This window comes from Agelaius phoeniceus, chromosome 3, assembly GCF_051311805.1.
Source record: "Agelaius phoeniceus isolate bAgePho1 chromosome 3, bAgePho1.hap1, whole genome shotgun sequence".
Classification (NCBI taxonomy): Eukaryota; Metazoa; Chordata; class Aves; order Passeriformes; family Icteridae; genus Agelaius; species Agelaius phoeniceus.
In genome coordinates, this window is record NC_135267.1 from 66,120,444 (window position 1) to 66,146,709 (window position 26,266).

General features: G+C 40.1%; 1 protein-coding gene across 4 annotated transcripts in view; it reads right to left on the bottom strand.

Moving 5' to 3' along the window:
- PDE7B (phosphodiesterase 7B) overlaps positions 1–26,266 on the bottom strand; it is a 170,507-nt gene that overhangs the window by 8,975 nt on the left and 135,266 nt on the right. For all 4 annotated transcript variants that reach the window (XM_077175508.1, XM_077175509.1, XM_077175510.1 and 1 more), the window contains 8 exons: positions 16,144–16,295; positions 14,822–14,885; positions 13,097–13,192; positions 11,302–11,402; positions 9,707–9,838; positions 3,393–3,484; positions 2,212–2,356; positions 113–209 (listed from right to left, as the gene is read on the bottom strand). In XM_077175508.1, coding sequence (XP_077031623.1) covers positions 113–209; positions 2,212–2,356; positions 3,393–3,484; positions 9,707–9,838; positions 11,302–11,402; positions 13,097–13,192; positions 14,822–14,885; positions 16,144–16,295 — 879 coding nt within the window. The remainder of the gene's footprint in view (positions 1–112; positions 210–2,211; positions 2,357–3,392; positions 3,485–9,706; positions 9,839–11,301; positions 11,403–13,096; positions 13,193–14,821; positions 14,886–16,143; positions 16,296–26,266) is intronic.

Genomic DNA, 26,266 nt, shown 5'->3' on the forward strand with positions numbered 1-26,266 from the left:
CATCCCTGAAGAGCTCATTCTCAAGAGACATTTCAGTTCTGCCTCTGGCTTGTCACACAGAAACCATGGAAAGCTGAGGTGGAAGGGACTGCTGTGAGCTGAAGGGGCTGACCTTGCCGGTAAAACTCTTCGCAGACCCGTTCACTCCACTGCTTGCTCAGATCCCAGACCCGGCAGGGATTGCAAATGTCAGCACACTTGAGTGCAATCTGAAAGCAAGAAGAAAAGCAGTACTGAGAAAGGAAGTTACTGTTTAGCAGTGCTTCAGCAGTAAATCTGCAGTCATGGAGCTCCCAGGCCCCAGCAGCGATGCCAGGAAGGGTTAAGATTACCTTTCAGAGGCTCAGCCTCACCCAAATGTGCCCTTTGAGGAAAGAGCATTTATTTAAGCTGCAAACAAAACTTTTATTCAGCCCTCCACTTTACCGTAGTGAGAACAAGAGCAGGGCCAAATTCCAAGGCTGCAAAGTGTTTTGGATATTCCTTGGAAGGAATAAGCCAACAAAAGCCTCAGGCTGGCTCCTGCTGACTGCTTGGCTCAGCATCCATGGCTGATGACAAGGAAGGGAAGAGCCAAGCTGGTGTATTTGGGCATGATTCCTCTGTGGTCTCAGTGAGTGACCTTGCATCTCACTTCAATTACACTTCATCTTAATGTCTGCGTATTTTTGTTTACAAAGCTAAGCACAGGGCTCTCCACACTGCCCCTGGCCTGGTTTCACTTAGTTAACTAGTACTTTTTAGTGCTTTGTAGGAGAATGAGTACAGGGGAAAAGGTTTCTAAAACCGAGTAACTACTTCAGAAAAGTAAACCATGTAATAGTCTGCCTGTCTTACTGCCTTGGAACAAAATATCATGTGCCTTGTTTCTTCACAGACTGAACACAGTCATTCAGTCTGACAGAAGTCAGAAGTCATTCTGGCACCCAGGAAGAAAACATAAGTATTTCCTCTTAAGAGTTCAGACCTGTGAACCAGCAGAGGGAAATCTCCAAGTCATTCTTCTCTTTGGATTAAGCTGATTAGCCTTAATGTTACTATCTACTGCAGGGACCTTTCAAACATTCTTTAGCTGACTCCAATCAATCAAGAGTTCTTGATCTTTTTCTTTTCTTCTTCCATAACTAATCCACCAGATAAGTGAATCTTACTATCTGTTCCCTTGTTCCTAAGTTCCTAGTGCATAAGAAACATTTTTTTTGCCATAGCTGAGAGCTGTAATTCCTCTGCTTTTGGTATTTGCACAACTTTCTTGCCTTATCTGTCCAGAAATATGGTCAACCTGTCACCCTGCCCTGCACAGTCTGTGCGGGAATCTGACAGAAGACTGTGTTTGAGACAGAACAGGTGAGAAGCTACTACATTCCCCATGCTGCTGGAGGGGGAAGAATTAACAGATCAGCACTTCTTTCCTTGCAGCTGTCACCTTTTCCGTGACTTTGATGGAAGGAAAATATGTAGGTGCTTGTTTTATAAATGAAAACTATTACTTCAAATTCTTTATGTATTTAGGAATGAAATTAATGTAATTTCTCCAAAGAAGCAAGTATATGTAGCTGTGTTAATCACAATAATGCTTTAATAGATAGAGGTTTACTCTGAAGAGTCTGCTAATGACTACTGCTGCTTAGCTGGAAGAACCAGTATGAACCTATTTGATTTTTGAATAAAGCATGGGCTTTCCATTAGCTGGTCAGATGCACTAGAGAAGCATCTGCTGCCATGGCAACAGCTGTCTCTGCAGAGGCAGTTTCTGAGCATCCATCACGGGAACAGGACTTGGAGACCCAGTGTCAGGCTGTCCTAGAAAGAACACCAATGAGGAGGCTCTCCTGCACAGTGCTAGAAAATAACACCAGAGGAGTGACATTTGCCAGAAGAGAGAGACACTACAACTGAAGCATTACCTGGGAAGAGAAGCAGTATTCTGGAAATAAAATTATCTAGCTTATCTCCATTCCTTAGCATTTGACACTCTCCTGTATCTGTTGTATTCACAGCTTTTTAACTCAAGGAAATTACAAAAGGAAATACTGGAGGCACCTTATGCTTGCCTGATGTGCCAGAAGGTGGCAGAAGGGAAGTGTTTATGGTAATAGGTAAGGAGAGGCTGATGTACAGACATGCTATAATATATTACTCTTAAAATATACTAGGAAATACTGTGACCTGAAAAATTAGTAAAAACAATTAAAAAAAAAATGAAGTTACCTGAAGCATAAAATGTCTGTCCTGTGCATCCTCCAGCCTCAAATCCTGATTGTCAAGATGAGATTTCAGACGGATCAAAAACTCATTCTGCCTGTTGATGTCTGTTGCCAAGATCAGGGAGCCCAACTGTTGCTCAATGTCCTGTCTGCAATGAAGGTAAATAAGCCTCTTTAATCATGGAACCATTCAACATTAAGAGCTCAAAACAACCTGCTCTGGATCACTGGAGCTGGCATAAAGCTCCCTCTTTCTTTATGGACCCAGTCTGATCTGCTTGGTCAGTCTCTGCTGGGTTTTGCAGGGTACAACTGTTCTACCTGCCCAAATGGGTTCAAGAAGAATAGATAATGTAGAAGAAAAATGCTTGTTGGCACAGGTTGTTCTGAAAGCTTCTGAAAAGTGCTAGGAAAGTACAAAAATACCCACCCTGGAACAACAGCATGTTGCATCAAGAAAAATGCTCACGTCTTACTTCAGCTGCTCAGAGCTGAGCGGTGAATACCGCAACTTTGAAGTTGCAGTCAGAGTTGTGAAGGTCTAGACTGAAGTCCTTTAAAGTTGCTGATCTGATGCAAAGAATTTCTGGAGGGATATAGAGCTTACTGCTTCCAGGTAACTTGTTTATATTCTTGGTAGGGTCACCTGTGATTTAAAATGTATTACTGCAGTCTTTTCACTGTCTCAGTCTCCCATCCTTGGTGGGACTAACACAAGTAAAAAGCTAGCAGCAACTTGGCCAAGGTGCTCATATGGCTGCTCTTTTTTGGCTTTTTCCGTAACGACTGAACCACATTCCCTCAGTGACATGGGAAGTCCAGAGCAGTCTTGATGCTCCTTGACCAGCTCCTTCAATTTCCTCTTTTTAATCACTAAATCTTTCCACTTTTGGTTGATGCTAGGTAAGATGAAAAATGCCAACAATCCATCTAAACAATCCCTCAGCTCTTGCTGGCACTTTCTGTGTTCCTGGTGCTGAGAGTGGCCATTCCATTCCTGTGCTGCAGAAGTGGGTATGGGTTAACAAATACTTCTGCTGTAACTTTGTCTCACGGTTTCACAGTGGCACCAAGAAGGCGCAGGAAGTTCAGCCTCTTCTGAAGCCTGGGCCTCTTTGCCAGTGTGCTTTTAAGAAGGGAGAAGGAGGCCATGGCCTAGTTTCAGTGATTCTGGTGGACACTTACGTGACCTCCTTGGGCAGGTGGGCGAGCAGCCGTGACTCCCGAAGCATGCCGATGGTGGAGCGCCAGTGGTGGTTCTCCAGCACCGACACGTTCTGCGGAGGAACAACACCGACAAACGCAAGGATTAGGATGGTATCCACGGTACACATATGGATTTGCGAGATCACATGACACCCAGAGCTGGTTGGACAAGCTGTAACATGAGCCTAAAATGTGTGCTTTTCAGCCACAGCTGGATTAGAGTAATTGGTCTAGATTTCTACACTTGAGGACCTTGTGCTTCTGGGTTTCTTAGCTAAGGTCAGCCCTAGAGGCCTGTTGTTCTGCAGTTTTTGAATCCTGCTGTGAACAGAGGAGCTAATCTCATCTGAGTGGGAGGCAGTTTGCATTCTAGCAGATTTATTAACAAATAAATTAAAGCAGGAGTGCAAAAGCTTATTTTTACCTCCTACTGATTCCAGGCTGACTTTTCAGCCTCTACAGTTTGAATGCAGAGCGGACAAGAAAAAGAAAACTAAACTGCCAAATTTCCCTTTGAGTCAGGGAACTGCAAACTGCCAGCAGCTGTTCAGTGAAAGCAAGAGGAACAGCAGTACTGCTGAGCATTTGCAGGCTTCAGCAACTTAGTCTGCAACAAATTTTGACTCCTCTTTGTTTCCTTGCTTTCAACTAAGTGGAACCAAAGTTAGGTGGGAAAAAAACTGCCAGGGAGCTGAAACCCAGCTTTCTAGGTTGTCAGTAAATTACAACAAATTTGGTATCTTTTGTCTGATGACTTGAAATTACTATCCTAACACACAATGCATTTTCCCATCATCACTTGTTTAGTTCACAGAGTACTTTCTACCACAAAATGCCTCAGACATGTCACTTGTTCAGAAACCTCTATCATCTGTTCCCTGTTTTGGGCAGTTCACAGCTTTTGCAGTGGATGAGCACTGGATAAGAAAAACAAAACAAAACACAATCAAACCTTTTGAGCAGGCAGGAGAACAACTCCACCCTGTCACTGCCAGGTGGGAAACTGGAGTGAGAATCCCTCTCTCCAGCCACTGTTGACTTCTAGCTCCCTCACACACAGTCCCACAGCTCTGAGGTATTGCTGCCATAGTACTGCCTTTCCTGTGGGACATGATGTGCAGCTTCCACTTTTCCAAGAGGGACTGAACAGTATTTTCTGCCTAAGTCTTCCCCATCTTCCTTTGTAGTCCTGTCATATCTGAAGACTGTTCAATAACTAAACATCGCATAAGCAAGATCCAATTTGCATTTTGATCATCTTGCCTAGTGCAAAGGTGAGAGTACAAATTGGATTGACTTCCTATCACACTATTTTCCACAGCGCTTTTTGTTGCTTCTGAATTCACAGAAACAATGTTGCTCTGGTACTTCTCTGGCTTTGTCCGTTTGTTTCCCTTACAAAAATCACAGATTCTGGGGGAAAAAACAAAGTAAAACCAAATCCAAAACTTTCAAACCACGTAAAAACCAATTCCTTTTCTTAGGAAGAGCTGATGGACTCAGATCACAATATCAGTTATTCAACAGAGAAATTACTTTTGACAGCAGTTTTGTTCATTTGCCAACTTAAATATCCCTTTTCTCCTTTTGCCTAAATACACCAGGATGGACTTTTGCAACCCTACACTCTGACCAAGAAAAATAACAGAATGTAATAGGACATAATAACGAATTTTTTTTTTCCACCTACCAAGTTGCAGAGCTGAATACTGGTCCCAAGAGTCACCCCAAGGCCACAGGCTGCCATCTTCCTACTAACTTGGACAAACTCTATCTGATGTCACCTTTGGCTTTTGGGAAGGTTTACACTAGTTTAAGATGGTGCCTGTGTACAGAGTTTACTGTGACCCTGGTCTGACTGGATCCTTGAAACATTGCGACCAGGGACATCCACCTTGGAGCACCCTGTGTCCCCACACCCCTTCCAGCATGGCAGCCTTACTTGCTGTGAGGAGCTGCTTCAGCAGCACCTGCCTCAAAGAGGGAATTACACTCCATGGATGCAGCTGCTCCTTGGCTATCCTGAAGGCCAGCCAGAATAGGGCTGAGAAGTGTTGTAGGCATCTGAGACCTTTCCAGCATCCAATTAGTAGTTACTCATAGGAAAAAGCACACTCAGGGTGTCATCGGAGAGTATTTCCACTTCTCTAAGTTTCTGCTCTTTGCCTGCTGCTATAAGGGGAACCTCAAATTGACTCTGCTGCACTGTTTAGTTTCCCACACTGAAACTACAGGGAGGAGGGGAAAGGAAAGGTCACGTTAACAAGCAACAACAAGCATGAAGTCATATGATTCTCCTCTTAAATGTAAGGAGCCAGAATCCCTGAAGTGGCTGCCAGCAATTAGTAGAGTCAGCTCTTCCCCCTAAGAACACACTACTGCTTTATTAAGACTAATTGCCATGAGCTATCTGATCACCCAGGCTGGTGGGAGACAACCCATGCAGGGAGAGTCTCCGTGCTGGCCTGCAGACTGGGGCTCTCAGCTCTGCTTCATGTGGTGTTCTGGTTTTTTAAAAAACTGAGTAATGCAGCTTTGAAGGCTGCACTATAGGAAGCTTCTGTCACATTTACAGCCCTACCCACAGCAGTAGATTGCTATAACAGAGACTTCAGGATTATGACAGTTTATTTTACTTAAGCTACCACAATATTTCCAATCTGTTACTTAGTCTGAGCTATTCGAACCACTGCATTCAACATATACACTGGAAAAAGAAAGTACTTGAAGAGAGGGAGACTTGCTACTAACTAGGTGCAGAGCAAATTTCAATTTTTAAATTAAAGTCAAACGGGATTGACTTTTTTCAATCTCTTCAATCTATTCTTACTCACTGAGCAGTTGGTTTAACTGCATAATGTTAAATAGCCAAAAAATGACACTTATTATTGGAAGTGTTGCTTTTAAGGAAGATTGCATAAGAGTACTGTTTTTACTGATGCCCAAAATGTACTTTCCTATCTCCAGCCTACCTACATTAAAGTTGTAAAGTGTCCTTTCATAGTTTTCTGAAATGTTTTGTACTACAGATATTGTATGTGATCTATCCACACTTCTAAACTTTTACCCTTCATTTAAAAGCCAGACAATGCAAGTTAGAAGCAAAGTCTGCATCACATTACAAGGAATGTTGTTGTGCTCGCTCACAGGAAAACTAAGGGACCTCCAGACCACTAGAGTCACCTTCTATGCTCTCAACTGTCCTTGTAATGCTGGAGACTTCAATGAACTGCTTTTATCTTTGTAGAAAATTATGGTGTGTGCAATCACGTGCAACAGACCTTAGAAAACTACCCTACAGATTACAAAACAAACTTCTTTGCATCATAAAATACAGATTTAGTTTGAAAATAAATACTGAAAGCTCCGGAGTCCTTGGTGATGTCCTCCTGAAATATGAGTCTTCTCACATATGCACTTCAGAAGCTGTCAAACACTTTACATCTTTGTCAAGAACTGACCTACCTCATTTTGCAAAACCTTTTCTTCCAAATGTAAATGTAAAGTTTGAATTTAAATGTCAAGAGACATTTAAAAGCATGGAAATGCCATACATGGATAAGTCCACTGTCTCAATGACAGATGACTGCCAGCTCTGTTAAAACTTACTTTCACTTGATCCTTTTGCTGATTAATCCCAGCAGTTCTGTGGCTCTGCTACTTAAAAACCAAAAACTTAAGAACTTTGTTTCAGTTTCAAGCACATGTTAAAGTACATGTTTTAAAGACTATTCATTAAATCTAAGTTTTTGACTAAAAATGTTTTCACCAAAACTTTTTTCCAGGAGTTATTTTTATTGGCATCCATATACTGTATACTACTAAAACCTTTGGAAACAATGTGGGATCATTTTCAGTTAAAATAACTCAAACTTGCCAGTGAATGTCCTTAAGTAGGGTACTTCAGATCTCATTTGCTGTTGAAAGATTGCATTTTCTGCTTTGTCACTGCCTTTTCTAACCAATATTTGTAAGTATATTCAAACCCAAATACCTGAGCAGAAACCACTTCTCCAAGATACCAGTATTTTAGCTGTATGTCTTTTAGATTAGCCCGATTTTTCAACCTAATTATAAAGTACTGTTTGCCACCATTAACTTGAGAAGGAATTGTTTGTACCTTTACAAAAGACAAGGGGTTTTGTGGACTGGCTCTACTCACTCGTCTTCAAAGCACCCTTACCATTCCCGAAGTACCATGGCTTAGGCCCCTGGCTTTTTTCCCTCTTCACTCAGCTGGCCTGACGCTTAGAAAAGACTGGACCAAAAACATATGGGTATGACATAATAAGCTGCATAAGCTTATGATGAGGCCAATCACAAAGTTTTCAGTGCTTGAGCATAACTGTGCCTTGGCTGGGGCTCCCACAATCCAGCCCATTCCCATGTCTGAGGGCAGGACAGTTGTACCATTACACAACCCACTTCTTATGGGAAAACCCAAACATTGCTAGTGTAGGGTAGAAAAAGAGAGACTCTCTTATCAAGCAGTAAGCACATTGCAGCAATTTCTCAATTGGCTATGTATGTGTATGCAGCTATTAGTGAGTCTTCTTCAGGTAGGCTAATTTTTAACAAGGCATATTCTGTCTCTGACAGCCTCCACAAAGGCTGAAATTGACTCTTCCGAAGTGGCTGGAAAGCAGCCCAGTGGGAGTGCTGGCTGACAGCTGACTGAGCATGATTCAGTGTGTGCCCAGGTGGCCAAGAAGAACAATGGCATCCTGGCCTGTATCAGGAATAGTGTGGCCAGGGCAGCGACTGTCCCCCTGTACCTGGCACTGGTGAGGCCACACCTCGAATGCTGTGTCCAGTTCTTGGCCCCTCACTTTAAAAAGGACACTGAGGTGCTAGAGCATGTCCAGAGAAGGGCAACAAGACTCTTGAAAGGACCAGAGAACGTGTCTTACAAGGAGTGGCTGAGGGAGCTGAGGGTGTTTAGCCTGGAGAAAAGGTGGCTCAGGAGGGACCTGATTGCTCCCTACACCTACCTGAAAAGAGGCTGCAGGGAGGTGGGGCCAGTCGTGCCTGCAGTGAGAGGACCAGAGGGAACGGCCTTAAGCTCAGACAGGGGAGATTCAGATTAGATAGTAGAAAAAAATGGTCACTGTTAGGGTGGTCAGGCACTGAAATAGGTTGCCCAGGGAGGTGGTGGAGTTACCATTTCTGGAGGTATTTAAGAGGAGTTTGGATCTGGTGCTAGGTGAACAGTTGGGTTGGACATGATGATCTTAAAGGTCTCTTCCAACCTTCATGATTCTATGATTCTATGAGTCTGTGATTCTAAAGGCTAGAAATCACTACTAACTCCATTTATTACCTCTGAATTATGGTTAGTGCAACCAAAATTAAGATTTGCTCTGGCAGCAATTTGCTCTGGCACATTGTATATATAAGTACAATGCAAAGAATAGAGAGATGTGCATATATAATAACAATGTATACATGTGTGTGGAGATTATACTCATAGAACAGTTTTAGATAAAATACAAATTTACAATGATTGCCATGGGCCAAAATCTCAAAAATATTCAAAAGGACGACAAAAATCAGGCAGCATGGGTTCATTGTTAGTTATTGAACAAGTGAGTCTGTGTTTTTGTTTCAGGAAGTTTTCTGCTACTGCTTGCCAGAGCTGAAAGAATGGATACTAGGTGAAGGACAACTCTGTACTGATCCCAGACTTATGTTTCTCTCTGAGATCTTTTACTGGCTGCTCTTAGAAACAGGATACTGGTCTAGACAGCCTGTGGTGTGACCTAGTGGCTTTCTTGAAGTTCTTTCTTTGTATCTCGAGGAATGTTACTGTAAATGTCTACGACTTTTCCTTTGGTTTCATCTGTCTGCCTTCTATTTTTTGTTTTTAATGCGGTGTTCATTAAGTGTTTAATTTTACTACAGCCTTATGAATCAAAGGTTTCCTTTAATGCAATACCAATTTAGACCATGCCTGCAGCTTATCTGAAGATGAGATCTTCTTGTCATGATTTTAAATGTCCTACCCACAGTTCCTCACCCCAGATATCTACAGCAAAAACAACCCAGACAACTGATCTGGCTTAAATGTCCTCAAAAAAACCCTGACATTTCCACCTCTTTCCCTGTATCAACTGTGCTTTAAGAAGTGACACCCAGTGAGGTGCTTGACTGAAATTGTCCAGACTCCAAAGTGCAGGATCACTTGACCCGCATCCTCCCGCTGCCAGATTTTGGAATTAAAAGTCCACTGCAAATTACTTAAACTCTCCTTGACTGCATTTTTTTATGTTAGCAACTTGATGAGCAATTTTTACCTGGTACAAGCTGGCAAGGTGGTGTTTAGTTTTAATCAGAAAGGGTTGGTTGACCCCTGGGTGATCCACGTCATGAGCTGCAGCAGCAAGCAGTCCGAGCATGATGTCCGATGGGGTGAGGAAGTTGGCAAGCTGAATCATCACACACATTAATCACAACAAGAACAGGAACAGTAAATACTTTTTTGGTAAATAAACAAACCAGCTGACATCATGGCATAAATTGGATGTGTTGGCATTTGTACACAAATGTCAAGTATAAATTTTGTGAACAATGTTTTTAAGGTAAATGTTGAACATACATCTATAAAGTTATTATACTACATAATCATCTTTTATTACAGTTTGTATTTCTTATCTCGTTATTACTCATGGCAATATAAGGACTGTTGTAATAGAAGGGCTTCAGCATAGTCTCATTTGGTTTAAAAAGCAAACAGGTAGGCTGACAGGTTGGCATATGTTAGCATCCATTGTAAGAGCTCGGCCCCTCCAAGTATTTAGTAATGCCAACAAAAGATCAGGCTTCAATTCTCTAGCATAGTACTGTGTTATAAAATGCAGAGTTTATCAACTTCTGAAATTTCAGCTTTGGCTGTTAAATATCTATCCCCATTCAAGTATATGTATTTTATTAGACAACATAATTTACCTTTCTAACTTCAAATATTCAAGTTGGAAAACCTGTCCAGATTTTTTTCTGCTACAGAGCTCATTTAGAAGCAAAAAAGATAGTCTTAGCATTTTCTGTTTGTGAGAGTGAGGCAGTTATTACCAGCCCAATGAGTCTCTAAAGAGTACAGGTATATTAAATGAAAGAAGCATTCTGAGGTCAGAACTGATGAGCAGTATGGTCCAGGTTCTGGATGTTGTCTGTCCTCTGCATTTCCTGGCAAGAAAGGACTTGCAGATCTTGCAGGAGATAAAAATACAAGAAAGGTGGGGCGGCTCCTGCCCTCACCATTGCTATATTCTTGTGTAACAAACTGCTAGTTCTAGCAGAACATCCTTTCATTTGAGCCAAGCCAGAAAAGGTTAGTTATGTTCTTATACTGTGGCTCAGCATGGCAATATCACAGTGCCTTCCAGTAACACACAAGGCAACACCACTCTGATGCTGTGAGAACTTGCAGCAGCAGTCAAATACTCATGCAGAGGACACCCTTGCAACAGACCCATCTGAAGGGACTGTTTTCCCCTTTGCTGGTGATATTGTGCCCAATTTGGTATTTTGAAATAGTGATGTGGGAGCTTATGCTCTGAGGTGGTTGAGGCACAGACATGCATTGCCTCCTTCTGAGTTTGATGGGAGAAGAGCTGCAGGCACCAGTGGGTGGCTGGGTCACAGCGCCGTGGTGGCTGGAGCTTACATGGCAGCACTCAGACAGGATGCCTGCGTGATGAGAAGTGACTCTCACAGCTTGACTGAAACATCTGTCATTTGTAGTCAAGGCTGCTCCTGACTTGTTGCTGAGTTCCAGCATGCCATCACTTTCTGCTGTCTAGAAGTATCTCCTGGGGCTTTTATTTCAACCCTGGGAAAAAAAATCTGAGAACTATCTGAAAGCAACATCAGTGTGAAAGGTTGTCATTACCTTGGGCTCCCTCAGATAGCAGTGCATAGCTTGTGTGACATCAGCAGCATGGACAGCATTGTGGTATGGGTTCTGGCTATGGTAATCTTCTTGAACCATAACTGCGAATCAAAACAGAAAACAAAGATCCTTTTGTCTCTGAATGCCATGGCCACAAGTGGGAACTGGACTTAAAATACAATTTGAGGTTTTGCAGTCAGCTGCCTGAGGAGTTTCTTCAAATAGCTGTAGCTTATTTAAATTGCTGCTTTTATCGGGGTACCTTTAGAGAAAAAATGCATGAAAGGATTTGTGAGGCCCAAGGGGATATACTGGGTCTAGTGCATAAATCACCTCTTTCTTGCCTTAGTGAAGGCTCTCATTGAGGAGTAAAATAAACAAGGAAGAGAGGCAAATTTATCCACAACGGAGTGTAATTATTTAACCTGCTGTTGTAGGGTAGTAGTGTGCCATTAAGGCAGTACCACCTATTTTACAGCAGCAGGGAGTGAGACCCTGATATGCTGCCATGATTTGTTATTTGAGTGATGAACTACAGGCAAAGGCATTCCTATACCCCCAGGGGAAGAATCAAAAAAAAACAGCATTGGGGTATTCACAGCAAAATCTCCTGCGACAATTTTAGTCACATCTGTGTGTTCATTTTAAAATGCCAGTCCCTCTTGCTTCAGTTTGCAGCGCTGGAACCGGTCCAGTTGGACCAGGAGCACCAACCTCTTAACTCTCAGCTCTGTCTCAGACAGAAAAATTATTGAGATGTGTGCTTCACACCCCTCTGTTCCTTGCAGCAGTGTGTGCACCATTACGTGGTCGTGGGACAGCACCACGTGAGCACTGGAAGCTGCATGGGATCGTGCCTAAGGCGCTCTCCTAGACATGATCCAATTAATCCAATGGAAAGCCAACGGGCAGATTTCCCATGGTGCTCACTGCCAGCATGAGGAGCGCCAAAGAAAGTCCGAGCCTTCTGTCTCTTTCCAGCCACACAAGCATCTGGAGGGACAGTGGGTAATCCCTTAAACTGGGAGTTCAGACCACTAGCTCTAATTGCCCTACTGTCCGCTTCACGTCTGCCCACAGGAGTTAGAAACAGCAGGGAGATTTTGTCTGTCTCCGCACCAGAGGAACGCTTTCCAGAAGCAACAATTAGGCAGTCTTAAAGAAGAGACCCTGTTTTGGAAACTCGGCCTGACAGACTGAAAAACTGGCATTTAGCTGCTTTCAAAAAGTGATGCAAAAAGTAATTGATTTTGGCCAATTTCTTCTTTTGGTTCACTAACAGCATGGGGCTAATATTTCTGTTGGCAGTAACAGCAGCAGGGGCTTTCATCAACACTGTTCAGTGTAGACAGGACAGCTTGATATAATTTGTTAAATTTTGCACATAAGCTTTTAACTGCCCTGGGTCTCAGTGGTCTTTTAGTCCCTAAAATAATTAGGCTGCACCACAATTGTACTGTGCACGCGTAGGTTCTGCAGTGTCTGTCTGTCTGTGTGGGCCTGAGCCAGCTACATCTCTGCATGGCATATTTTATTTTAAATCACCAGTGTGACTGTGGTGCTGGGATGCTTCAGCCCAATGCGGAGCCTTTTGAAATCCCTCCACTGACTAGGTACTGAACCAAGTACTTGAGTGCCTGAAAACTGTATGCTGATACGTATCATAGGTATCTTTTACTGAAATATTTCCAACTATGTCATCATTTTTACACAGACAGACCAAGCCAGTGCCTTCTCTGATGTTCTACTTAAGCTATAAACTTCATTCAAAGATGGCACTGAGGTGCGCACTTACCAAAAAACCTGTGTAATGTAACCATGTCTAACTGGAAATGGTGAATAAGTCCATGCACGTTGAAGAGGTGACAAAGCAGTGTTACCAGACTGTTTCCTAAAAGGAGAAAGGAACAACTCTTAGATTCCCTTTACAGGTAGTTACAAACCAAGCAAGGCTAAAAATCTGGGTAATTTCCTATTAGTCAGCTCCTATCAACTCATCTCCAATGAAGTGAGTGAGCTTAGATGACTCTCAGGTACTCAGAAGTCACTTATACAAATTACTCCTATATGTAATCAAGACTTGATGGAGAGGTTGTACCAATGGAGTGCCGTTCTTGTGTCTAGATGCCATAAAGACACGTTTGCTCTTTCAAAACAACAGGCAAACTGTGGTTTTAACTGAAAGGAGGGAAACTGATGTGGTTTTAACAAAATCTTCGACAGGCTTGTCTGAGAGCAACATAATTTTCATAATTCAGGTCTATCTTCAGAAACAACAGAAACAAGAGTGGCTTTTCTGCCACTTGGGTTTGCCATACTGTACTAATTAATTAATTACTAAAAATCAGGAGTTTGGAATGAATTTTTTTCATTTTGCATATGGCTGCATAAACATGTAATTAACCCTGGTAACCTAGCTCAGCTACAACTGCATCTCATAACAATGACACAGACAGGAAAAATGAGTTGCAGCATTTGCAGTCTCAAGTCCCACCGTAATGCTGCACAGGCCTTACTGTAAATCCAATACTGGGAACACTGGCAAAATAGAGCCTTACTAGTATTACATGATCAGCTATACATAAACACAGTATTTCAAAAAGTTTGCACTGCTTAATTCAGCATCACTGTTTCCATAAAAGTTAGAAAAAACCCCAAACCAACCAACCCATACTACACATAAACAAAGTTTGAAGGGAGTCTTTTCTTATTTAATGTAACTCAGGAAGGAAAATAAATATGTGTATGAAGAACATATGGTAACTAACTTGGTCTTGACTACCGAGCAGGGGCACAGAAAGATAATTTAGAAGAACTATGCTTTCGCTTCCCAGGCAATTTGCAATCCTTTTCACCCTTCACTGCCAGTCACTCAGCTGAATGAGCCTCTAAACCAACTTTTTTCTACATCTTCTGCCCCAGTCAAACTTAATTAGACTGGAGTGAGGAATGAGGGATCTCAATTCTCTGTGCAGTACAGAAAGGGGAAAGGTGTGATCATTACTCTCTCTAGCAGTTACCTGATCAAGGGGTAATGTCTGGACATTTGTGGGGAAGGGGGATGGTTTACATGTGTTTAGAGAAAACATTTCACAGATTTTTACTCTCAAAATAAATTTCCTAATTTTTGCTGCTGAACAGAAGCGAGGGTATCTTCACTCAAATGTCTTTAGTATTGATAGAAATTGACAGATTATGGAGATCTGGATTTATTATATCTAACAGGTATATTTAAAGTGGCTTGGGAGTTTCACAGGCAAATGAAACAGAAACATCTCTTGAAAAGGTGACAACAACAAATGTAGAGGATTAGATTAGTACAAAAGCACACTTGAAACATTGCCCTATAGTTCAGGAAAAGCCTGAAAAAGCTCCAGGATGTGATTTTAATAAAGGTTAAATGTGGCCAATTTCTCTTTAGTAATCTGAACTGGAAACATTTAGCAAACGATTAATTATAAATTTTTTGACTAGTCATATACGAGAGAGAGTAAAATAAAGACTTAAAAAAATTACTTACCATTTGTCAAGCGATCAAACAAGAAAATGTCAAAATCCCACATTCCCACTTTGGATAGCATATGCTGGAAAAAGCAAATGTGAAAAGGCCAATGACTGGTATGTCACACTGTAAAGCAGATTTTTATTATTATTCCACATTAATCAGTCACAGGATTGTTTATTACAGCTTTAAAGTTTTTTTTCGAGAAACCTATAGAAGTCATATTTGAAATATCAGAAATCAGGCTCATGTGGCTGTACTGCAAAAAATATCACTTGGACTTTTACTGAGAAGGTTTTGAACATAACACTAAAAATACCTCTAAATGGAACTCAAAACAATGAATAATATAAGCCAAAATATTATGAAAATATTCCCTTTTACTGCACAAATGCTTCATTGTTTCTTCATGTCCCCAGATTTTCAGTGCAAATTCTCTTAGGTTTTTAATAGTGTTTTAAAATCTTAGCTCTCATGGTGAATATGAGTTACAATGCGCTAAACAAAGAAGTACACAGGAATAGCTTTTATAAATTTAGCTACAGTGCTACTGTTAAGCCCACTCAGGCATGCAGAAGAATCCATCATTACCTACAACTGCAGTGTTTTTACAGCTACATCAGTTGAGTCAGGAGGCTGACTCTGGACTACCTCTGTGACCTACAGTGATGTATGTGTGAATGAAATACACGTTCACTCCCATCTCTAGTCTACATTCAAACAGTTCTGGATTCTTAATTTCTTTCTAACACCTGGCACATAATCTCCTCCAGCAGAGAATAAAAATTGCCTAGGCATATAATCCCAACACCATCAATTGTGAAAGTTTTGCTAGAAAATACCATTCAAAGTAAGTGTAAGAGCTGCAAAATAAGATAATTATATTTTGATCACTGTGAAGTTTGCAGTCAATGCCCCACACTTCCTAGCCTTTGCCACTGTGGAGAGCTCTTGTGGGTTTCCCAATAGTTATTCCATAGCAGATGAGAGACACCCATCTTTTTTCAAGTGGATGAACTAAATGCTGTGTCAGGGCTGCACTTAAATCAGTAACTTAACCTGAAATCCTTCATTCTTTAATAAATCCATATTATAATTTCAGTTGTTGGAATCTGAAAATGCTGAGTAGATTTAGCAATGTTTTCTGTTGCTTTGAGACCTAAGCCTTTAAGGCTGTCACCACAAAAGAGGAATGGACAATCTGTTTGTTGAGAGATAGGCACATAACGTGGGTCATTTAAGAAAGATCAGCCAGGAATTTGGTTATCTGAAGACTAAAACAAAACTGACACTCTCCCTAGTATTATTAAAAGAAATGGAGAGCTGGAGACCTGTCTTACCCTTGCTTGCCCAAGGTAGTCCTCATCCAGTAAGTAGAGAGAGGCTTGTGGTACAATTCCACGCAGTAACCGGGATGCATGGAAATATCTCTGGAAACTTAACAGTCTTTTCACTTTTTTCTTGGTGCCGACTTCCCCTGAGAGTGCAGTATCTGTGAAAAGCAATCAGTACAGAAACCATGAAACCCGAGGTGATGGATGACATTGTCAGTTTAATATAAGAAATATCACTTTAAAATAGTAATACAAAAATAATGAAGTTCACACTTCTGGCCAAGCCACATGAAGGAGCTTGTTCAAATCACTTCAACATATTTGTTTATTTTAGAGAGGAAATATGTTCCAGGGAAGAGAATAGTATTGTAGGTTTTGGAAGAGTTCAGTACACTGCCTGCCACAGCCTTTAATGTGACGCAGCTCAGTCACTGGGGGAAGGGGGTGACACATCTCCTAACTGCAGGTGTTAGGGGGGGCCTAAATGACTAGGCAGAGCTAGGTACAGGAAAGCTGCTCTCACCCTCTCTGCCTCTATTCCCTAACTATACACCTGAAAATAACATTACTTTGATGCCTCACAGGAGTGTCATTGGAATATATTAAAAATTGCACAGCACTAGAAGTACAAGGTGATCTTGGGTATAAAATCAAAAAAGTGACACCAAAAGAGAACTCAAAATACAGTTTGAAAACACAAATGTGTGACCCACATTTGGAAAAGAAAATAAAAGAATAAAAGAGAGAAAGAAATAAGAATAGGTTCATAATCCTATGGCATTGTCTGCTGTCATTTCTACATATTAAATCAAATTATAAATGAAGAAAATATTTCAGCTGTGCAATGAGGAAAGCAGGTATATTGAGATAATACAGGCATTTCTGGTTACACAACTGAATATGTTCTTTTCACTCGGTACCAGGATAATTCTAATTCCCTAATGCTGTATTAGGAGATTTTCATATAGGGCTAAATGAGACACAAAAACCAAGGTAGTTTTTATACAGCGATTAAATCACTAATTAGAGTAATTAAATTACCTTATTGTTAGCAAGAAAAATATGGAGGCTTTCTAAAACTCATAATGGTTTAGGTAATTTCATCTGAACTTTTAATAGAAAACACCACTCAGCTGCGGTGTTTTCATTTTGCAGTCTGGTATAAGTTTGGAAAAAAGAGAGGACGGAAACTGGACAGTTGGTCAAAGGTAGCAAGATACAATACAGTTTTATTTGTAAGACAAACCTTGTAAGAAACTGAAGATTAAACAGTCCTTTGAGAGAAAAGTAATGATTTCTTGAGATAAGAAGCTCCGTAGCAATGCACTGGTTTAAATAAGAGCTCATGAAAAGTATCTACACACTGAAGCTGATTCTCTGTTTTTTATTTTTCCATCTCTTTTTATGAAAAAACACTGAATGTCTGTTCTACTGTGATATTAAAATATCACTTTGTCTACTGTTTCTATGGGTGGTATTATTCTGAGAGGATTTCCAGAGAAGTCGCTAAGGTTTTTTTGGATCATGGATGGTTCAGGATTTGATTCCTCTAATAGCAGCAAGCACCCTCTGTAGCAAGTTTCTTCCTTATTAAGTAATCCAACAGCCACTGAGGGGCACAAAGTCAGTAATAACATCCAAAAACGCCATCCTTACATACTGAGGAGCAATAGAACTTCCAACACCAAGTAAGCCTCATGCTTCTCATGTGCAGCCCAAGACCTCACTGAGTTTTAATAATATAAAAGCACGAAACAACTTCATTGCATCTTGACAAGCCATGTGGTTTCCAGAATGAAAACAGTAACAACACCACTACTGTACCAGCCTGAAGGTCAGGTTTTCATTTATGATGTGCCAGCACCTGCCTTGATTTTCTCACACATTTTAAAAGCTGGAACAATTTCACGGCCTGTTGAAGGAGTGACTAATGTAGGTGTGAACAGTTACCCAGTGGCAGCAACACATGGAGGAACTAGTAGACTTGTTTTCTTATTTCTTTTCATTTATAGGGCTGCTATGAAATGGCTGGCATTCAGTTTAATTCCTGGATAACAAAACACTCTTAAAATAAATTCACTTTTTAAACTTCTGTTAGCTGTTTCTCAACTTTCCAACTTTCCTATTTCCATCTTAGCCACAAGCTGTTACTACTTTCAGGTAACAACTTTAAATTTTAACGTACAAAAAATTCACTTTTTTACATTAAAAATTAGAAGTTGCTCCCACTAATTTTTATCTAAGTTAATATCTGCTTTTTCAGTTAAAGACAGATGACTGAAATCACCACCTACACTCTCTTAAACTGTCTTTAAAACTCACACATAGAGTTGCTGTGGATGATCTGAAAATGAAGGTTTGGCCTGAGTCCCAACAAGCAGCTGTACATTGGATTATGAAGAAGTGTTTATTTTATCCTTTGGATTACCAGATCATTTCAGTAGCATAAATAATACTTGCCAAAGCATGAACAGGTCAGATGGAAACAAGTAACTTCTTATTATGAAACATATTTTCTGAATTGAACCACCAAACTTACTGCCCATTGCTCTGTATGGTTGTCATAGGTCTCAATTCAAATTTAGTCATCAGCAGACAGCGCCCCTGAAACCTGACTTGATGTTTCAGGTGAGCACTCTAAAATATTATACAAAAAAGATTACCCACAATAATCTGTTGTTCTGTATTTTCATGCATAAGGGAAGAAGTTCATAATACTGATAAAGAATTGTAGCAAATGTATTTTCAAAACTGGGCTCTTGACAGAACAGCCCAAATCCAGCACTGCAGGCTATCCACGTGCAAACTCTGGATGTCGACTTAAAAGAATATCATGTTAAAATCATATCCTTTGGGTCATTTCAGTAATAACTGATCTGCTTTTGAATCACAGGACTTATCAGCTGATTGCTATGACCCATCTCAGATTACTCTGACATCCACAATAATGTACTTTGATGGTGTCTTGCATAAAATTGGACTGTCACTGCCCTTCTCTGAGCACAACACACCCCAAACAAGTATAATCTCTCAAGCATTTTCTCTTTTCCCTTCCAAGATCAGTGTCAAACAAAAAAAGGTAAAGCACAACTATATGAAGTTGAGAGAAAAAGGTTAATTAGGACAGAAGAGCAAAAGGCAATGCAGCCAAAAGTGAACACCTAAATTCTGCTCTCAGCTCAGCAGTTGCATCTGAACCTCCCAGAAGCAAAAAGCCATTCCCAACATACGGGATCTACTAGCTGACATAAAATCAAGATGCAGTTTTAAGGTGAAATTAAGGATTTATGTGAATGACTTACAGCAAAATGCTGAACATACTACTTTATTGACAACTGTAAATTTCAATTTAAATCGTAAATATAAAATTTTGATGATGACACGTTACAAGTCATACAGTGCCTTCAGATGAAACAGAATTACAAATTAAGTTAATCAAAAATATTACTGCAGATATCCCTGAACTTCAGCTGTGGAACTATGGATACCAGAACATATGCTATAGCATCTGGTTAAAGACCATGATCTGCAAAGGTCACATGGGAAGGATTTAGTAATTATGGGCAATTTTGAAATGAACGTGAAAGACAAACAAGAATATCTTTTGTTTATACCCATAAAACTTCCCTCCAGAACTGTGTTTAACTTTAGTCATTGTGGCAACTTCTGAATGTTTTGCTTACCTAAAAAACTCCATCTCTTAAGAGATGCCCATTCTCATGCTATGGAGCGACTGCCTAGCAGAGGGGTGGCAGAAACCCTGCCTTGTACACTGAACAAAGTTACTGTATGAATTACACAGACATCCTGTATGAATTACACACACGTTTACAGAAGTGTCCGTGCAAGCATTCCTCACAAAGCTCAACTTCTGCCTTCAAAAGCTCAGGTGGCCTGAGCTCGCAGCGTTTCTCCCGTGTTTTAGCAGGCAACCAAAGTGGCTGCATTTTTCTCCAGGTAATTTGACAGCCACATCACGCAGGCACGCACCCGCCAGCAGACCATGGATGATGTCTGCATTACTGCACATGGCCCTCAAGAGGTTAATAAGCTGCAGAAATCAATGGCTGCCTTCTTTCTCCCAACACAGCTCCTCCAGTTACACAGATCTTCTCACCTTAAATTGATCTATGCCTCACTACACACCAACCTCTGTTATTTCAGGAAAAGAGTTTTCCTGCACTGGGAACTGCTACCGGTTTTATTTCACATTTCTTTCACACTGCTGCACTAGCATGTGCCCACAGGCAGCATGAATATAAAAATGATGAAGGTTATGCTAACAATGGTTGAGTTAACATCCAGAAATGATCACATAAATCAAATTTGGACAAGGGTGTACTTAACTCTGCACCAGACATTCATTACATTGTTACTGTTCTTTCAAAGTAAACAACCTTTGTTATGCATTCAAATAAAGCCTCTGAGTTTTTCTTCACAGTACTGCCTTTTGTTATTTTATTGCACTTCAGCGTACAATAAAAACAGGTCACCCAGCAGCATGAGTGGATAAAAAAAGGGTTTATTAATTTTCAAAATAAATGGATTCAGAAAAGAGAAATGGTTTTTTCCTCTTCTTTCCTAAAGGATGCAGAATAAATCAGGTACTCAAGCAGCTGCCTTTGAATCATATAATTTGTAATACCCTATCCCCTTTTCCAAGGATGTAAAGGCATTTCATACACAGCCACTGTATGCCTGAAGACCCAGGCAGGACTGGTGGGAAAGTACTGGGATAACTGGAAGATAAGGTGAGAGGATGAGTCCTGCAATTTAAGGTCTGGACAGCCTGCAAACAGTAAGGATTCTGGGAAACAATTTGTCTCTGGTTCTACAATTTTCCGCACTGGTTCCGGGCTTGACAGCTGGTTAGAAAATTTCTCTTTGTGAGCCTGAGAGGTATGTAATTGACTTAGGAGGAATCAGTCAATTACATACCTCTCAAATAAGTCAATTACATACCTTTTTTTGCACATAAAACTATGCCATGCATTTACATCACCTTTACTGAAGTCTTGTTTGGCATATTCATTGCATGCTTGGTTGCTGAATTTTTCTTACACAGGAGAGTGCATAGCACTGATGATAGAAAAAAACTGCTGTACCTTCCAAGTATCTTCTTATGTTACAGACTTACCAGTGTCCAAAAGACAACAGCAGCATTAGTATGGGTAGTTGAACTAACACTGGTGATCTAAAAATTAATGACAAACTTAATGTTTTAAATTTGAATTTTGAAAAAAGCACTTATCAACTAGAAGAACAGAAAACCTCTTTTCTCTGGACTGTCTAGGCCTTCCAGATACATTTCACCTTGTAGTCCAAATAGCCTTCAGAAAGAAAACACTGAGGTTTTGAGGAAAGGCTTGAGAAAATGCACAAACCACCAGAAGCCTATGTGGAAGGACTGTCACTTAAAAGCTTTCAATCTGGTGCAGAAGGACCAAGAAGCTCAGACGAATACCCCAGTTCTAAGTCTCAATCACCTGTGTAAGAAACTAAAAATGATTGATTCAAAATTAGTAAGATTGTGTCAATTTTATCATCTGAATATACTCTGGGTACTGCAACTAAGAAGACTGAGATGAAGATCTTGCACTATATCCTAGCTACAGATAAAAAAGTGTTGTTCTGAAATCTTGTAAATGCAGAAATCCTTCTGAGACTTCCTCAGACTACATGGAAGCCAAAAAAGTTGTTATAAACACTTTGTTTTTACTTGCTTCTCCAACATCTAAAATATTCTTTGTTCCTTGACTTCTGAAAAATTCATTCTTAGAGATCAAGTGCTCTCTGCCAGGTGCCATTGTTTATATAGGTTGCAACTGCATTATTTCTCTTTAGAGGGGCAAACTTTTTTTCAATGAAAACTTTTCTCACAGCAGAAGCTGCGAGAAAGAGAGAGGGACCCTGAACACATCTGAGAAAAGCAAAGATTAGAAGTACAGCAGAAGTTGTTTAAAATTTTCTGCTTCAGAGTAAAAATTTTGTTCTTCAGCCACATCCACAAGTGCACAAAACCAATGCAAAGCCCTGCTTAAAGAGGAGGCACTTGTGCTTCTCTGGCTTGTGTGAGAGGTTCTGAGAAATCACCTTTCTAGGTGACCTGGCTCTGGAGTTTCCACTTCTTTGAACATCACTTGAAGTGATGGTGCCTCATTACAGCTGAATTTCCAACTCATGAACTTCCTGCACAATTATTGGCATTTTGAAAAAGACTAGTCATGCAGTTTCCTCCCCATCCCAAAACACATTCTTTTTGATACTGTTTGAAAGAGAATACAGAAGTTAAGAATTATGCTAATAATTCCACTTATATACTAAATAATCCTATTACAACAAGTTCTGGAGAAATTAGGGTTTCAAAGACCACTTAAATAACAGAATATTAGTCATAATAACAGGAAGAGGAATAGATTAAATCAAATTTTAAGATGAATTCAGATGTGTTTCTTATCAGAACTTGAAGCCTTTATTTGGGCTATCACTCATCTTTATGCAAACAAACATTTTGGCATCATTTTATAAAGACTCCTCCAAGTTCTTAGGAAATGGCATGTTATTTTCTGGTTTGTCACAATCTCATTATCATTTCATTATGAACCTTTACTTTGACACTTCAATCTTTGTACAGCAGTCAGGAACTTTTCTTCCTAAAACTGTTAATGTTCTATAGCTGATTACAGTTTCTCCAACAGGAAACAGTGCATCCCCTCCTCCTTCACTCCCCTTGAGAAAAAACAACATAACCTGTAATAACAGCAAACCCAACCTTCATTTATCATTTTAATGATCCCTTCTCCTTGTTCTTTCTTTTCCTCTGGTCATTTGGAAAGTATCCTCAGTGTTATCTTCAGTACATCCTTTCCCTTTTCTAATCAAGGAAAAGAAGGTGGGGTGGCAGAATGGGTCACGTATCATTTGGCAACTTTTAAAGGGACATCTTGAGTTAACTGAATCCCAAGTCTGTCCTAAAAAGTAAGTTACAAATGAGTGTATCACGTCAGTGTTTGCTAAGACTTGGTGTGTGAAGCACATGCAGGCTTTTTGTTTGTTTTGAGTTCTCCTGAAGCATTCATAACCCAAAAAGATGGATTTTATTAGCATATGATGGCATGTGCATCTATTGGTTTTACATTCTGACTTTCATTTTTCTGCAAGTGTGGCATTCAAGTTAAACAAGGAGCATGAATGGCAGAAAGTAGATTATACTTTTCAAAAAAACTCTTATCAAATTAAATTAAATTTTGTGTATGGCATCACTTAGAAAAATACAGAAATGCAAAATCTTCCTCCAAAAAACCCCCTTCCTATTATTTGATGAAAAGGATGAACCAGATTGACTTCCAATGATACAAAGATTTTTTAATATAGCAAGGGGTTACTGGAAAAGAGAACAATCTCTGTGCTGAAGTATTAAGAGGATTCTAATTTCTCTTCCTTGAATAGGTAACTGATAGCAAGGCCACAGGCTGACCAGTTCTGGAAATGTTCATCCCATTCAAACAAGCTAATGTGATTAAGAAGCCTCTGTGTCTTAGGGATGTTGATGAGTATCTTTTGGATGGGTTTATCCATGAGGAACTAGGGGAAGTATTATGTAGAAATGATGCAGACCTCGTAAGATCTCTCCCCTTCTAATTTAAAAACCATCTGGAACTTTGGACTCATCTCCACAGGCTGGGCTGGGTTCTGAGTAATCCAATCAGCCCTTGAAACTTCCTCACAAGACTTTTAGTGTCCTAATTTAACCTAGGTCAGAAATATCTAAAAAAGCATCTCTCACTCCCACTTCTTTTTCTAGCCAAAGGCAACAAAACAAGGCGCTTAACCGAACGCTTTTTAACCTCACTCGATTGGGTTCAGGTTACTTGATGGTTCAGTTTTGGGTTGGTGGCTGCGGTTAAGTTTTATTTTCCCTGGAGATGGGCCCTACCTGAAAGCCCTGGAGTGTTCAAAATTCAAACCCAAAAATGAATGTAAATTTTGCAATAGACCCTTCTGTAGACAGGCAGAAACCACAGATTCAAATGTCCACAGACTTTGGTTCTTTGAGATGGAGACATTTTCATGACTTCATATCTTCCCTGACTAATCCTGACAACATATTTTATTTCTCCAATACCTAATTCATCACATTCCTGCAAAGTATGTGATGAATTCACTTTATTTGCAAACAAACTGAAAACCAGAGTATTTTGCTTGACTCAGATCAGACAACAAATCAAGGACAGAGATGGAATGTTACCTAATATTACCATTTATCACCATCTGGAGTAAGAAGTATATAATCTGTAATAAATTAATTTGCCATGCTAAGCTTAAAGCAGGTGGGGTTCCTTGGGACTCAGCTTCTGCCTGCATGACAACATCAGGATCCTAAGTAATACAGAGACATACCTTTGGAATGTCTACAGACATGTTTTGACATTTTGCATATTCTCAGATCCCACTCTGTGTTCCTGCTGTGCAAGGTGTAAGAAAACAGATATCTCTCTGGGTAAGACCATTTGGGTACAGAGACTCCAATTTGCAGGTTACATATATAAATACTGAAGTGAATACTGAAGAAGGGAATTAAATATAGTCAATTAAATAATTTTGTCATTTGCAAGCCAAAATTTAATTCAGATAAAAGCATAGCATAAACAAGATGGGAACTGGAGAATTAAAGTCTTAAGAACCTTGTCTTCTGACTTGCTTGACAAGCAAAGCTGTAAATAATAAGTTACTTATCACAGCTGTAATCTATGTTATTTTGTTATTCTACTTGATTGAACCCGGCAATAAAACAAAGCATCTAATAGAATTGCAATAGGGTGAGGTCTTGCTTACTGCTGCATGTTTACCTACAAGTCCAGATTTATCACAAGGAATTCCCTCAAACTTTTGAGTTAAGGCAATGAAGAAGTGTACTGTCACAGCCACCAAAAAAACCCTCATAATGAGATAATAAAATCCATTGAAATCAATGCATATTAGTCACTAGTGAGATCTGCTTCAATGACTCACTGAGCAACTTTATGAATCAGAGAACTAAATTATTGCTTACCATAGCTATGCTCCTTTATTCCTCAAATCCAAAATATACTCTGCTAAAAGGAAAATTGGATTAATTTTCACTGCAGAAGTGTTTTGAATTCTAAATTATTACCCTGCAAATATTGAATTTAATTCCTTTTCTGTCCTGTGAACACAGTAAGGTTCATTTAATTCACTGAAATGTGGAAGTGTCAATGAGTTGCCAACATCAATTTCGACCTGCACTAGGTTCAGTCAATTCTTGTAACTCAAGCTTCAGCTACCCAGTTCAGAGTCAAAATTTCCTAAAATTTGTGAGGTTTTGTTTGGAGTTAATTGAAGACAAAACTATCACCCCATCTTCCCATAAAACTATAGGGCTGTGCAAAATTTGTATCTCTTATTTTAGGAGTCCTCCCTCTGCTGGGAGTTGCTACACGGCTTCCCCTCAAGCTTCTGACTCGCTGCCATCAACAGAGAACAGAATCTGGTAGGTCACAGAGGTTTCCACAACGTTTTCACTCCTCAGAGAACAGAACCAAGGAGTTCTCAGTGACACAGCGGTATTTTAGACACAATTTTGTACTCCAGAGTTATTAAGAGTCCCCAAACCCACCAGTGCAACTATGCCTAGGAAAGCTTGCAGCTAGGCAGAGAAAAGACAGGAAGACACTAAAGCTCTGTATCTCTCCCAGAGAGGATTCTGAAAAATCCTCATGGTCCTGACAGCCTGGCAAAGACAAGGTGAAGTAACACTAACTTTCTATATACTGCAGAGTCACTGGAGGAACGTGTAGATGGCATCACAGACTCAAACAGCAAGAAGCCAACATTAGTACAGTTGGCTTTGATTAGGGCTACAGAAGATCCCATTTTCAGAGTGAAGGAAGTTTTCCTATCCAAAAAGACTTCATGGTGTCTTAAGTTACACAGAGACTTTACTGTAGGACTCCAGAAAAAACAGAAGACATGGTCTAGTCAGTGTTAACCCTTAACAGACAAAGCAGGGAAACATCCACTAATTTGACTGAATCTGCAAGTACACTAAAAAAAAGTTACATATCTTTAGTCTGACATTAAATCAATGCCCTGTATTTTTTTTACATGT